Raw genomic sequence first — 14,853 nt, 5'->3', positions numbered from 1 at the left:
CTTGGAAAGATGGATAAAATTCTTGCATGGAACGATTAAATATTATTGATCAACACAGAGATTATTGCTCTTTGAATCGTTTATGTAAGATCCATACACTTTATTTCATATATCTCTACACATAGTACTAATCAGTTGCAACAAAATTGGCTGCATTCCTTTCTGTCTCAAGCTTCCCACATAATCTTGGATTTATGTACCTGAAATTTATTAGGGTTTGGAACACTCTTAATCGGAATGGTTAAAGTGGCAGGGAAAATACTTTTTTTTTTCCCGCATGATGAAAATAGCATAGGTACGGTTCGGCAGAAAGAAAACTGCAAACTTAACTCTTTACTTAAACTGAATTATTATAATTGTAAATTCCGTTAAAAGAAACTATTATCTATATAGCCATAGAACTTATCTGTTAGGATTAAACAACAAGGAAAAAAAAAACATTGTTTTCTCGAAGTTTGACCTAAGATCTTATCTTTTAGAAGGTAATTCCTGCTAGTTTATATAAAAAGTATTTTTGGAGACTGGATTTATTAGAAGTAGACTAACCTTTAGATGAGCTCTTAAAGCCAGGTATAAAACTGAAGTGTATTGGCAGCAAAGTTGGTACTTAGGTCATAGATCCCTCTTCAAAAAAACTTGGTTGCATCCATAGAAGTAAGAACCTGCTAACAAAATTGTCATCACCTCAAGCGTGACAAGTTTTGGAAGATAGGAAAATGTTTTGATTCTGTTAAGAGCAGAGGAGGCAAAGGAAGAATAGAATACTTCTACATCTTATTTAAGGTTCTTGATGCATACTTTTTACTGGGTGCATTAAAGAATGAGCTTTAAAACAAACAACTTTATGAACTGCAGATATAAAAGCAAAGAAACATACCTCCCTAAGATATACACATGTCCATCACTACCGCATCATGTTTCTCCACTTGTCCTTCAAATCAACCTGATAAAACCATTGCAGTTGTACTTAATGCTTAAGTCAAGGAAAAAAAAAGGCAAATCACTTTGGAGCATTGATTACATACTGCTAGTCTATGTTCAAATACATCACTGTAAAAACTTTGAATTGTTTTCCAATTTCCTGCACCAAACCTATATAAGATAATATGGTTAATAGGAAAACAAAACCGCTCATGATGTACAAAACTGTTGACTAAATCAAATAGTTTTCAATTTCATGTATAACTAACATTCAAGACAGTTCACCCTGAATCTTTTTGGTTTGACTAGTTTAGAGCTAACACATACATTTGTACACCAGTCCTTAGTGTCACCTCTTCTAATGAAGACCATTTTCTATTCTTCCTTTTCTTCCTTCTTGGCTGCATTCCATTGGGCATGTTTTCTATTGAATCATTCCACTGCAAAGATAAAGAAATAACTAAGATGCCAATGAAAAGATATAAACAAGTACAAACTGAATGCCCAAACCAAGCAGGCAAAAAAATATTATATATATAAACCATCTTGTTGTGTAAAAAACAGTCTTTGGTAGTCCACATCTGCAGAACCCAAAATTCACTGCATCAGATGTTGGTAATCCTCTTAGAGGATAAACTAGCTCCAGGCGTAAGCAAACATTTTCTTTCTCATTAGAAAAGTTACCTTGAATATGATACCACCCTTAAGATCTATGCTCTTAGATTAATGCAGATAATAAAGACACGATTACCTCACAAGTTTGAGAAGTACCACTCGGCTCCATCAAATTGGGTCTTTTATGAGCAGTTTTGTTCGGCTCAACAGAAGCCGACTTCTTGTGCTCGGCATCATTAGGTTGATAAGGAATAGTAGTCCTGCAAGTATTTGAGTTTCGTACATCTGCATCTCCGTTATGGTTTTCCATTGGCTGTTCATGATTTGTACCTTTCCGTGCAAGTTTAGATCTAACAGCGTCAGGTATATCCAATGCCTCAGGAAGAGGATCATTGACCAATGCCCGTAGCTCCGAAGAACTTGATTTAAGAGATTCTCGGGCCGTTTTAACTTCTCCACTTAGCACAGTATCATTTTTTCTCCTTGACCTTTCTGTCCCCAATTCCTCAGCACTAGACATTTTAACTCCTCTACTGCATCTACGAAATGCAGGCGGCTTGCGTTTAAGTTGAGGATTGCCTCTTGCTAATGAGGACATAACATAGTACACGTGTAAATAACAAAGAATAGGTGTAAGATAGCCATTCATGAAGAGCGTTATAAATTGCATAATTGTCTCTTGTTTTCAACAATGAGCAAACCCATTCATTTGTTAAAACAAAATTTATGTTCAAATTGACCCTGATTGAAAATAGTCCTCTGGTAAGTGGTAAGCAAGAGTAAATGAGTAAAAACAGATAACAACATAGTCCCACTTGGTAATAACAACACCGATAAAGGTAAAAGCATAAACCAAGTAAGGGAAGCATTTGCGCCAATTCACATTTAGTAACTTCATATTTAGGCCAATTCACAAGTTTCTCTTCAATTGGAGAGAGCGAGTGGCTAAATTATCATTTCTAGAGCACTAAATATCTATGTATATCCTTATTTAAACAAGCAATAACAAAAGAATTAACATAAACATTTTAAAAACTCCTGCAAGAAGGGACACCAAAACTGTACATCAATCGAGCTTTAGCTTACTAGATAGGGTTGGCACTGCCCTGCACGAAAATTCAGTTTCACAATTGACTTAAGAAAAACTACTTGAACTGCACTCCATATGCCATACCATAGACCATTAGGACTTGAAACAATAAAACACATAGAACTATTGTGCATTGTACTTGTACACTAATAACCAAAACACACAAAATTTGCAAGGAACAGGTCCAAGACAATTAAAGAAAAATCATTAACATCAAAATCCGCTAAATAGAACAAACCTTTCTTCTTCTTTGCATGCTCCTGGGTTCCATCAACAGAACCTTCAGCTCTCTTCACCTCCACACCGTCCATGCAACGTGAACCATCATTGTCTACGTCACCATTGTCATCAACATCATGATCCCTTGCCTGTTCAGCACCAGAGGCATTTCTGCAAACACCTGTCGTACACCCTACCACTCTAGTCTCCGGCACCGGATTCAAAATCACATTCGGCAATTCTTTCCCCTTGCCTTTCGTCTTTCCTTTGTTCTTTGTCATTTCTGCTACCGATTCAAGAAAAGAAGGACCCATTGTTTCCCACACTTCCTGCAGATAAAACCTAACTTCAGTAAACGCGTCGTTTCGGGTATTCAACTCCTTCAACCTATCAGAAACCCTAGTGTCAAAAAGTGCGGCCTCAATGTCGTCCCTCCATCGCGCAGTCTCGTCGAAGAACAGCTCGCTCTGGCGCTGCTCCAACTCCTCCACGCGGCCGCGCCAGATACGCGTCACCGCGGATAAGTACTTACCGCTGGTGGTGCCGTCGTAGGAGGCGGCGAGGTACTTGACAGTGCACTCGACGGCGACGGCGCAGTAGGCCCTGCGCATGGAATCGATTATCGGAACGGCGTCGTTTCGGTCAATCGCTTCGATTTGCTCCAGTATCTCGAGAGCGGTTTCGGTGATTGAGGCATTGCAGAGTTGGGATCGGAGGGTGCGGAGGAGTAGGGTTTTCTTAAGGTTGGGATCGGCGCCAGAGAGATTAAGGACCTTAAGGATCTTGGAGACGAGGGAGTCGGGGGCGGAACTACGGAGGTGGAATTCCGCAACCCACCGCGCAATGTCAGGGTCCATTGTCTGTTTGGATTCAGTGGAAAACTCAGCGCAACTCGTACGGGAAGATTTGGGGAAGAACTGGAAAATTAATAATAATAATAATAATAATAATAATAATAATAATTTGATACAAAAATTTAACAATAATAATAATAATAATAATAATAATAATAATAATAAAATTTATATATAATAAAATTATAAATTTAATGATAATTAAAATTTTTTATGTTATTAATTTTTTATTCTTACAAATTTTTCATTTTAATATTTGTTTGTTGGTTTAGATAAAAAATTTTATTTACTTATTTTTTAAATGATTTTTAATTAAATTTAAAAAGTATTTATTTTTATTTTTATCATTAATTTATTCGATGATTTTAGATAATTTTATTTCTAAAAATAATTTTTCAAATATAAAATTTCATTAGAATGACTTGATTTCATCCAAATTAATACATATCATCTATTAATCTCTCTTTTTTTTATTTTTTATCAAATATGTGTGACAATAATAAATATGAAACTAGTCAAGAGTGGATTGTTATTACTAATATGACTATGACTAACCTTTTTGTTTTTAATAATAAATTTTTCAACTGTTTAACTTTTTCTTTGTATTACTTATAGAGAAAGGTTTTTTTATTTAAATTAAAAATATAATATTTACCAATTTAAATAAACGTATAAGTATTTATCAAAATATATTTAGGGTCATATTTTGGATACGACGACAAAAATCACAAAACGAACATATCATAAGTGTACTGACCCGTTTTTTGATATAGAATGCGCTGGTCATATTCCGGGTATACCCGAGATATGAACAAAAGAGCAAGACAGGGGCATGCAGTTTAGAGTTTAGATCTTTTTGTTTTAATGTTGTCACTTTGATGTACTGATTGTTATTAAATGTGTTTAATGTGTAATGAAGTATAATTTATGTATAACTACTACCTTCGATTGTTATGGGACCATTTTTCATCTACAACATTACAATATTTTCATAAAAAAAAAAATTGGATCTTGACTATATCTGCCTTCGATTGTTATGGGACCATTTTTCATTTACAACATTACAATATTTTCATAAAAAAAATGGATCTTGACTATATCTCGGATGTAGTTCCCTTGTCTTGCTTCCTTACACCTATCTCGGATGCACTGATTCATGTCAGAATATGAGCATATCTCGGATGCAGTATATTTAAGATGCTCTGTTGTTCATATCTCGGGTGCACCCGGAATATGACCAACGCGTCCCATATCACAGAACGGGGTCGGTGCACCCGAGATATGTTTGTTTTGAAAATTTTTTCCACTGTATCCGAGATATGACTCTAAATGTATTTTGGTTACTTTTATTTAAATTGGTAAATATTATATTTTTTAATTTAAATAAAAAAATCCATAAAAAAAGTTTAGGGAACAGTACTTTTAATAAAATTTATCCAGCACTTAACCAATAAAAGAAAAGTGAATAATCTCACATCATTAAATAAAATCTCACACCATTAAAAACAACAAAAATAACTAATTAATGTTACAAAATTCGCTACCCCTAATACTCTTCTTATCTAAAATAAGTCTCTACATTTATACCCAATCTACCGAGATGATGACAGATTTGTCAAAGTTGATAGTAAACCTGAAATCATTTGAAAACACTTAATGGTTCTTTTATAACTCTTTGACATTTAGAAATTTGACAGACATATGTAAAATTTGTAGGTAAGTTAATGAAATTTTTTATTCTTTTTCTTGCTAATCTTTAACTCTCGCACCAATCGTAGTTGTATTGCTTTTGTCATCAATTTTTTAAGTAATTTAGCAACTAGGACAAAGAAAAAATGTGAAATTAGATCGTTTTGTCTTAGTCCACATTGCATTTGAAATATCTTAGACAGTGAGACATCTACCACAACTAACATGCTTGTTTTCTCAAAAATTTATTGTATCAATTTTCTCTAAACCTGTCCAAATTCAATCCTGCAAAGCATATAGTGAACAAACTTCCATCTCAATAACTCGTATGCCTTTTCGAAGTCTAATTTTATCACGACATTAATTTTATTAGTTTTCTTAATTCAAATTACTGTTTCACATGTTATTAATGCACCATCTAGTGACTAGGATTGCTTATTTTGAACAAATGCCACTAGTTTTTCACCTACCAACCTTCTCACAATCGTTATTTTAGATAACACCTTATATATGCTTTTGATCTTGTTATTTTAGGCCTCGTATCTTTTATATTGTTTCTCTTCCCGGCTTCATTGCTAGAGTCACCCAAATCATGTTAATCACTTTTTGGCATTATGTGTTTTACAAAGAAATTAAATTTCCAACCATATCAATAAGTTCTGCTCCCACTGTCTCCCAAGTCTTTTTCATATATCCCATATTGTTACCATCCAATTCTAAAACTCTTGTAGATTCACATGACCATATTCCTTCTTTGATCTCTCTAGCATTTAGTATTATATTCAATCGATTTGTTTGTTCTTTAAATATCTTCGATACCATTCCATCTTTAGAAGAACATCTTGTCTTGTATTTTGTTTTACTACACGTCTTTAAACACTACAAAAAAAAGGCTGAGTGCCGTCAGATTTAATATTACAGAGTAGTGGCAGATTTACCGTCAAATTTATCGGTGATAACCACGTCAAATTTGTAAGGTTAAGTAATTACCAGTGGATTTTGTTTTCCAACAGTAAATCTGCTAGTAATATTTGAAGGAAAAATAAATTAGACTGGCACATCCTTTACTGTCGAGTTTATCATCGGAAAAATTCGACAATAACTCAATTTCACCTCTTCCCTTATTTCTTGCTTTGTTCTTCATTATAGGTTTTTGAGCAACTCTTTTCCAATTCCTTTAATTTTAGTTTAATTTAGTTTAGGTTTGAGTTGAATTTCAATTTTAATTTTGAATCAGTTTCAAAGTTAGTTCAGTTTAATTTTCTAATCTTAGTGGATTTAGGTTAGATTTAATACTCTAGGTTTTGAATTGTTGAAATGTTTGGAATTCTCTAATTTTGTTATTTCCTGTGTTGATAACTGTTTTGCTGAGAAATTATTGCTAAAATTGTTTGCTAATTGTTTAATTTTAGTTTAATTTAATTTATATTTGATTAGAATTTCAATTTTAATTTTGAATCAGTTTCAAAGTTGGCTCAGTTTAGATTTCTAAACTTAGTAGATTTAGGTTGATTAAATTAGGTTACATTTAATACATTAGATTTTGAATTGTTGAAGCGTTTGAAATTTTCTAATTGTATTAATTGCTGTGTTGATGACTTTTTGCTGAGAAATTATTGTTGAGATTGGTTAATAATTGTTTAATTTTAAGTTTAATTTATTTTAGGTTTGATTAGAATTTCAATTTTAATTTTGAATCAATTTCAAAATTAGTTCAGTTTAGTTTTCTAATTTTAGTGGATTTAGGTTGATTAAATTATGTTAATTCAATACATTAGGTTTTGATTTGTTGAAGCGTTTGAAATTGTCTAATTGTATTAATTGTTGCATTGATGACGGTTTTACTGAGAAATTGTTGCTGAGATTGTTTGATAATTGTTTAATTTTAATTTTGATGGTTTATCAGTGGCTAAGAGAAGGGGGGTTGAATCGTAACACCTTTTTCGCTTAGTAACTCTTGTTGTACTTTAGAACACTTGAGGAGATATTTTTGTTTTTGTCTCGTGTCTAGTCAAGAGACTTTTTCGTTTTGTCTCGTGACCAGCCAGGAGATATTTTTCAGTTTTGTCTCCTGTGCAGCAGAATAAGAAATGGAGTAGAAGAGAGATAAAATTATACCCAGATATATCCTGGTTCAGCTGTAAAGTGCAATGCAGCCTACATCCAGTCTCCATCACAACAATGATGGAATTTCACTATAATCATCCTTGATTACAAACACCAATTCTCCCTAGGAACTACCCTTCCTATCCGGGACAAGTCCAGAATCTAATCCCCAATCCTGAACTTGACTTGGTCACTACCAAGCTTTCAACTGCTAAGTGCTAACCCAACTTGCAAGGGGATTCCCACAGAATCATAAAACACAACACAGATGTACAAAGGACCTCTAAGAATATCTATGGCTTTTTCTTTTAATTTTGTGCACTCTGCCTTTTTCTACTCTATGGCTTTTTCTTACAAACCTCACTGTTTGCCTTTTTCCATGAGACTCAAGACAGACAAAATTAAACAGAAAACTACAAAATGAAGAACATTGAAGGAGAAGAACTTCTGTTAGCTGGGGTAGCTATAGGAATACTGTGCTTTCACTCTTTTCCTTGCTTCAAGTCCTGGCTGTTCTCCCTTATTTATAGAAGGGGAAGCCTCTACGGTTGAAACTGTTGAACCAAGCTAAACTTCTTCTTCTTCATGCAAAATCGGTTCAGCCAGAGAGAGAGGAGAGATAACCGAATGTAAAATCCAACATGCAATTACCTCTACGTCTTCCTTAGTCATCAATCTTCATCAATCCGGCGGGCCTTCCATCTTGACTTGCACTCCAAGAAGGATTCCTAGCCCTTGATAAGTCCTTGATGATGACAGCTCCATCTGTTCAAACTTCTGCCTCTTCCTCCACGTAGCTACAGTAGCTACCTCCTGTGGTAGTTGATCAAAAGCTGAGACGAGCCATGCCTCCAAGGATCTTCTTCCTCTGATCGAGATCATCTTCTTCCTTTTTAGGGTATAAAGAGCTTAAGATTACTTCACCACATCTTGCCTTTTGTGGTAAAGATCTTAGCCACACCACACTTCAGATTTTCTTTTTCTTGATGCCATCATCACAATGGCCTCTTCCTTGCTCCTAGTTTTTCTGTGATTTTACTAATAGCTTGCTTCATCCCTCCTTTCCTGCAAGACAAGACCGAAAGAGAGAGGAGAGAGAACAGAGAAAAGTTTGCTATGTAACTAAGGAAGAAAATGAAAATGAGTTAAGTTTACTTACTCATGTCTAGTCTCTGCTTCCTTTACTTGCTTCTACCATTTTCTTCTCTAACAGTGAGGTGACCGAATACAAAGAGAGAGAAGAAAGAGAAGTAAAAGGAAAAGCTTTGGAAGTAATGAGTGATATCTATTATAATCAATTAAAATAAATTGAAACCCATTTCCCATGCTTTTGCTTTGTAACGTGCATAACTCATTAAATGCCATCAAATCAAATTTTCTCTTTCCATTTACCAAGTCATTTAAAGCTAATTTATAAAATTTGAATTCCAACTAAAAGTAGGGAGTGTTATCCGTGGAAAGCATGAAGTTTTGCTTTCTTTCATCTTTTAATTTTGGACCAAGCTAGTTGGTCTTTCAAAATTAATTTGGGCTAATACAATAATGATTAAACCTGGTCCAACCAATATAGTTATACTTCAGCCATAATTTTTAAAGCATTTTTGTAACCAAGGCTGGATTTCTTCAACACATTGGGCTTGCAATTTCTTTTTGGCCCAAAGTAAAAATTCTGCAAGTGACAAAATTATTAATTAGCAAATATGAATTAAAATTCAAATTAATAATTTTGTAATTAATTATGTTAATAATGTTTGATCATCATCAATTTAATTTGGAGTTTTTCAAACTCATCAAGTTTAATTTAGTTTAGGTTTGATTAAAGTTTCAATTTTAATTTTAAATCAGTTTCAAAGTTAGTTTAGTTTAGTTTTCTAATCTTAGTGATTTTAGGTTTGATTAAGTTAGGTTAGATTCAATACATTAGGTTTTGAATTGCTGAAGTGTTTGGAATTGTCTAATTGTGTTAATTGCTGCGTTGATCATTGTTTTGCTGAAATTATTTGATAATTTGGTATTTTCAGACATGTTGACAGGTAGAGGTCGGTGCCGTGGATCAGGCTGTTGGTGGTGGTCGTAGCCGTGGTCGAGGTAGAGGGAGGGTTTCTTCCGGTACCCCCCAAGACTTTTAGATCCTCTCGCTCTACTCTAACTACGTGCCTTCATCTATGGTGATGAAGCCGCCTCCTACTGCTCAGCAGCCCGCATCCACATCGACGCTGCCTCCAGCGACGGATGCCATGGCCCCGGAGTCCAGCCATGCAAGTGAGGCAGCAACTGATGTCCCTCCATCACCTCCTATCGTACAGTTGAAGATTTGGCCTGATGGCGGCACGGGGTAAGTATCACATTGAGTCTCGTATATTTTCTGTTTATGATTATCGCTGAAAGTGCCTGAAAATTGATTCTAATTTAGCGGATTTAGGTTTGAATACTGGTTAGTATTTTTATGTTTCAATGATTATGATTAACTTTGTTGCTAAAATTTAGTGAAAATTGATTCCTATATAGTGAATTTAAATTGATTTGGTTTTTTGGTTATTGTTTTAATTTTCAATAATTATGGCTGTTGCTAAAAGTTCTTGAAAATTGATTCCTATTTAGCGAATTTAGTTTTCTTTGGTTGGCTGTTTAGTGTTTTTAAGTTTTAATGATTATGATTAACTTTGTTGTTGAAATTTAGTGAAAATTGATTCATGTCTAGTGGATTTAGGTTGATTTGATTGTCTGGTTATTGTTTTAAGTTTCAATGATTATGGTTGTTGCTGAAAGTTCTTGAAATTTGATTCCTATTTAGTGAATTTATGTTGATTTGGTTGGCTGATTAGTGTTTTTAAGTTTCAATGATTATGATTAACTTTGTTGCTGAAATTTAGTGAAAATTGATTCATGTCTAGTAGATTTAGGTTGATTTGGTTGCCTTGTTATTGTTTTAAGTTTCAATGATTATGATTCCTGTTTAGTGGATTTAGGTTGATTGTTCTTGTTTGTGGGATGTTAGGTTTGCGCCGAACAACAACGTGTGTACTTAGCTAGTTTATATCTTCTATCTTACTTAACTAATTTTAAAATTTCTTTGTTGCAGCTGCACTTTAGGTGGGACGCTGAGCACGACCTTACCATCAGGAAGATATTCAATCATAGAATGGGTCGGCGGCTCCAGCAGATGCTGGATGATTTTCATTAGGGACAGGACCACCGAATGACCTAGCTTAGACCAGACATATAGAAGGCTCTATTTGTTCATTGGGAAACTGATGAGGAGTTTGGGCATCAGTGTCTCACTAACAGAGCTAACAGGGCATCGGTCAGGTTGTCCAAGTATACTAGCGACTCAGCGACCTTCATGAAGACCAAGGCCAAGCTGGTATGTAAAGTGACTTTAATTTTGTTAATAACTTAGTCATATTCTCCTGCATGTCATTACTAGGCATCCTAATCATATTGTTTCAATGTAACATGTGTAGTCGAAGTCGTTGGATCGTGAGACGACGTTGGCAGAGACGTTCAAGTACACTTACACGCTGAAGGAGAACAAAGAGACATTTGCTTATCAGCGATCTCAGCACCAATAGGTGAGTAAACATACATCTAATTATCTTTCGCTATAAAATTATTAGAGATTAACTGTATATCTGTTGTATTAATCACAATAAATTGTGTTACTTACACAGGAGTCTTATACACAGACACTAGAGGCCACGACTCAGTAGTCTCAGAAACGTAGAGAGGACGCCACCGATGGCTCTGCAGCTTCAATCGTCGATCCTGATGCCGTTTGGTGCGAGATCGCCTTAGCGCCGTATAAGAACCGCGTATACGGGATGGAGTCGTTTTTCGCCAGTAGCCATCACACATCTATGTTGAGGTCGTCGTCAGGCTCCACCACCAGTTGAGCCATTGAGCCTGAGGAAGGCATGGATTTGAGGCTACAAGTGTAGGAGCTTCAACACAGCCTTCAACAGCATGCTCAGGAGCTTAACGATTATCTGGAGAGGAATCAGGAGATCCTCAACCACGTGACATCTACGGATGAGCTCAGGCTGGAGTGGAGGGAGTCGTTCGAGCGGATGCAACATATGGAGGTTCAAATGGAGGTGTACCAGGCCAAGATGCGCACCGCTTTTATCAACCTTACTGGTGGCAGCACCGCTACTGGTGACAGCGGTCCTACTAGTGGCAGACGGACATCACCGCCTTCTACACCGTCGACTTAGGGCCATCGGACCAACAACGACGACTACCTGGATCTGTAGTTATTAGTTTTTATTTTATTGTTTCATTTTATTATTGGATGTACTTGACTTTCAATTTATGTGAATATTGTATTATTTATTTTAAATAAAAGCTTTTCATTATTTATGAATGGACAACTAATTGTGCGAAAAAAATAAATTTAAAATTGACCATCTATTTCAAATTGAAAAAAAAATTGACATTACTATCGGAATTACTGTAGGAATAATCCGATGGTAATAGTGTGCGAACAACATTTTTTGGCGCCAACAATACCGTCGGAAAAATCTGCCTGTAACTAATTGGTTTTCTAAGCTGATAATCCGTCGCAAAATCCGACGATAATTATCATCGAACGAGAAAATTCCGTGGGTAAAGATTTGTTAGCGAGGTTTATACCGTCTGGTTGTTTTCGATAGTAAATTCGACTATAATTAAATTATCATCGGATTTTATTCGTTTTTCTGATGATAAATCAGATAGTACTCCGCGTCTTCTTCTAGTGAAAATTACTCATAGCAATTTGCTTAATTTTTCTTGGTTTTCTAACATTTCTTCCTCTCACTGGCACTACCTCAATCTAGCTTCTTCTGTTTTTATCTAATTGTTGGATTCACATGAAATTACTTTGTGTTTTTGTCAACATTTTTAATGCATTTATTCCTTGATTGTTGCTTTTACTATTTTACTCTTCTTTCATGTCATACTTCAATATTGACTATTGAGTATTCAACACTTCTCATCTACTCATATTCTCTTCTTGATTGGCTCTATTCTCCATGCATTCCTATATCTCACAATTTTCTCTTCAAAACACTTTATCTTTTCTTTAATTTCTCGAACTTTTATATATTCTATTTTTCCAATGTTTTTCTTTTCCATATTTTTCAATTTTTCAACAATCAAATTCCCTTTTATATTCATACATTCCTTATCAAACATCTTTTTTAAATTATGGGTGAGAGAACCAAACATCTAGAACCTTGAATGGTCAATCAACCTTCTTCTCTTCAAGTATAAGTGGTACACGATATATTTTGAGTATTACACTACTTCAACCTTTAAACTTGAAAATCTTCCCCAATTTGGACAGATATAAAATTTATCAATTTTGTTGGCACACATTCTCTTTCTCCATGTAAATTTTCTACCACTTAATAGTATATTCATTACTTCCATCCCCTTCATCTATTGTTTATTTAAACTATTCTATTCCTCTCTTACTAATACTCCTACTACTTCCTTCACTAGGATTGATAAACTCATCAAAATCCCCAAATATAACAGCAACAACATCAATTTAATTCTTCACTTTCCAAAAAAAAAAAAAGTAAGAACGAAAAAAATAAACAAGTAAAAGCAACAACATCAATCGAACCTTGGCCAACTAGCCAGTCAATCTCAGTTAAACCTCGACCAACTATTTGGCTAACTCCCAAATGATCCCAACTATCAACTAGATGATCCCAAGTAACTGCCCAACCAACGTAGGTGACAAACACGAAACCGATGGACAAGGCTGGTCAACCATTGGATGACCTCGAACGATCCCGACAGTTTAGTAGTGACCAGGAAAACTTCTATAGTGGTGGTAGATTATGTAATATATTAGAGAATAGAGAATAAAAATGTAAAATTCTACAGTTAAATCAATTCAATTCTCATTCATTTACAATGCAAATATAAAAAATTGATTTCCAAAACAATACAATGTTCATAACATTTATTCAAAAAAATTTGTGATAGAAAATAGTTCGTGCAAGCAAAAACGTAAAATTTACACGATTGACACAAAAAAAGAACACCAAAAATTCTACTAAAGAAATATATAAAATATAGTAGAGTTATAAAATCGGATAATCACTCTATGCTAACTAAATTTCTGATACAGAGATACAAATTAAAGTGGTAACTTATCACACTCCACCTAAAATCAAGTCTCAATTATATCGAAAATACTAAATTAAATAGTGTAAATACACAACCCAAATACAAAAGGAATATCCAAAAGTACAAAATCAATCATATCTAACCAAAAGAATAACTAATGATTTTATACACAAAACAAATATAAAAATACAAAAAAATATCTAATAATTTGTTCTTTAACACTCACTAACTGACTTATAACTCTTAATAAAATGATATATAAATTTGAGATCAAACTACCTCTTTATATTATTTTCGTGTAGGCAAAAAGACATTCAACTATGCAACTTGTAAACAAGATGTATATTACTTGTCATAATGATCATAATATAAGAATTAGTCAATATTTTTAACTATATTATAATATGATTCTTGTAATTAGACACTTGTAACTTTGGTTTGTGATTTTACTATATTCTTCAATAATTAAGATTATCATCATTGCAACTTAATATTTATTTAATTTAATTTATGCACATTCATTTTCATCGTATTGACAAATCAAAATTGATTTTGATTTCTTCACAAATTATCCTTATAAAGACACTCTAGGGTGAGAGGTTAGTTCATCTTTCTAGAAATGGAGTGAATTTTCTTAGAAAACAATTTAAAAAAAAGGGAAAAAAGTGATAAAAGAGAATTACTTTCCAAAAAGGGAAAACTACAAAATATAATAAACGAACATAACAACATTAGCTGTTTCTGACTCAAAGTCTACACCAATACATCTTATTGACTTGTATTGTAAAGTTTTAAAAGTTTATTATATAATAATGTTAGGGAAATAAAAAAGTAGGTATAACTTGTCTTATTTAATTTAGCATTTAATAATTGTTAACAATTAATAAATGCTAAATAAAGTAAATTCTGATTATTTTTTATTAATATTTTTTTGTTATCAAACATTTTTGTTTATTTTATTTGTTACGAAACATTAAAAGATTTAGATTCCAGATATCCTCCACATATGGCAATGCATTTAAACAAAATCTATTTTAAATTCCCTCTAATTAAATCAGGAATTTTTGTACAATGGCGACAATGCACATACATGCTATCTAAGATATTCAATTGTATGCATAAAAAAAATTTATCCTATATAAACAACATAAATAGAGCAACAGAAATTGAGTCACAATAAAAATCAATAACTTTTCATTCTTTATTTTCCATCTTTCTTATCACCATACCATCACT

General features: G+C 33.7%; 1 protein-coding gene across 12 annotated transcripts; it reads right to left on the bottom strand.

Moving 5' to 3' along the window:
- LOC130944365 (uncharacterized) lies at positions 1-3,748 on the bottom strand. 12 transcript variants are annotated; one of them, XM_057872702.1, is made up of 8 exons: positions 2,865-3,748; positions 1,673-2,121; positions 1,464-1,502; positions 1,249-1,361; positions 1,026-1,092; positions 878-943; positions 547-662; positions 1-200 (listed from the first exon to the last, which is right to left on the bottom strand). In XM_057872702.1, exons 1-6 carry the CDS (start codon positions 3,700-3,702, stop codon positions 905-907), a joined length of 1,545 nt encoding a protein of 514 aa, XP_057728685.1. In that variant the 5' UTR covers positions 3,703-3,748; the 3' UTR covers positions 1-200; positions 547-662; positions 878-904. The 12 variants fall into 12 exon arrangements, with proteins under 12 accessions (XP_057728685.1, XP_057728651.1, XP_057728642.1 ...); XM_057872668.1 differs by having other exon boundaries at positions 1,191-1,502; XM_057872659.1 differs by having other exon boundaries at positions 1,249-1,502.
- Positions 3,749-14,853: the final 11,105 nt, after the last annotated feature.

This window comes from Arachis stenosperma, chromosome 1 (assembly GCF_014773155.1).
Source record: "Arachis stenosperma cultivar V10309 chromosome 1, arast.V10309.gnm1.PFL2, whole genome shotgun sequence".
In the NCBI taxonomy this organism is placed as follows: domain Eukaryota; kingdom Viridiplantae; phylum Streptophyta; class Magnoliopsida; order Fabales; family Fabaceae; genus Arachis; species Arachis stenosperma.
The sequence above is the reverse complement of the archived record's forward strand: the minus strand, read 5'-3'. Positions and strand labels throughout refer to the sequence as shown.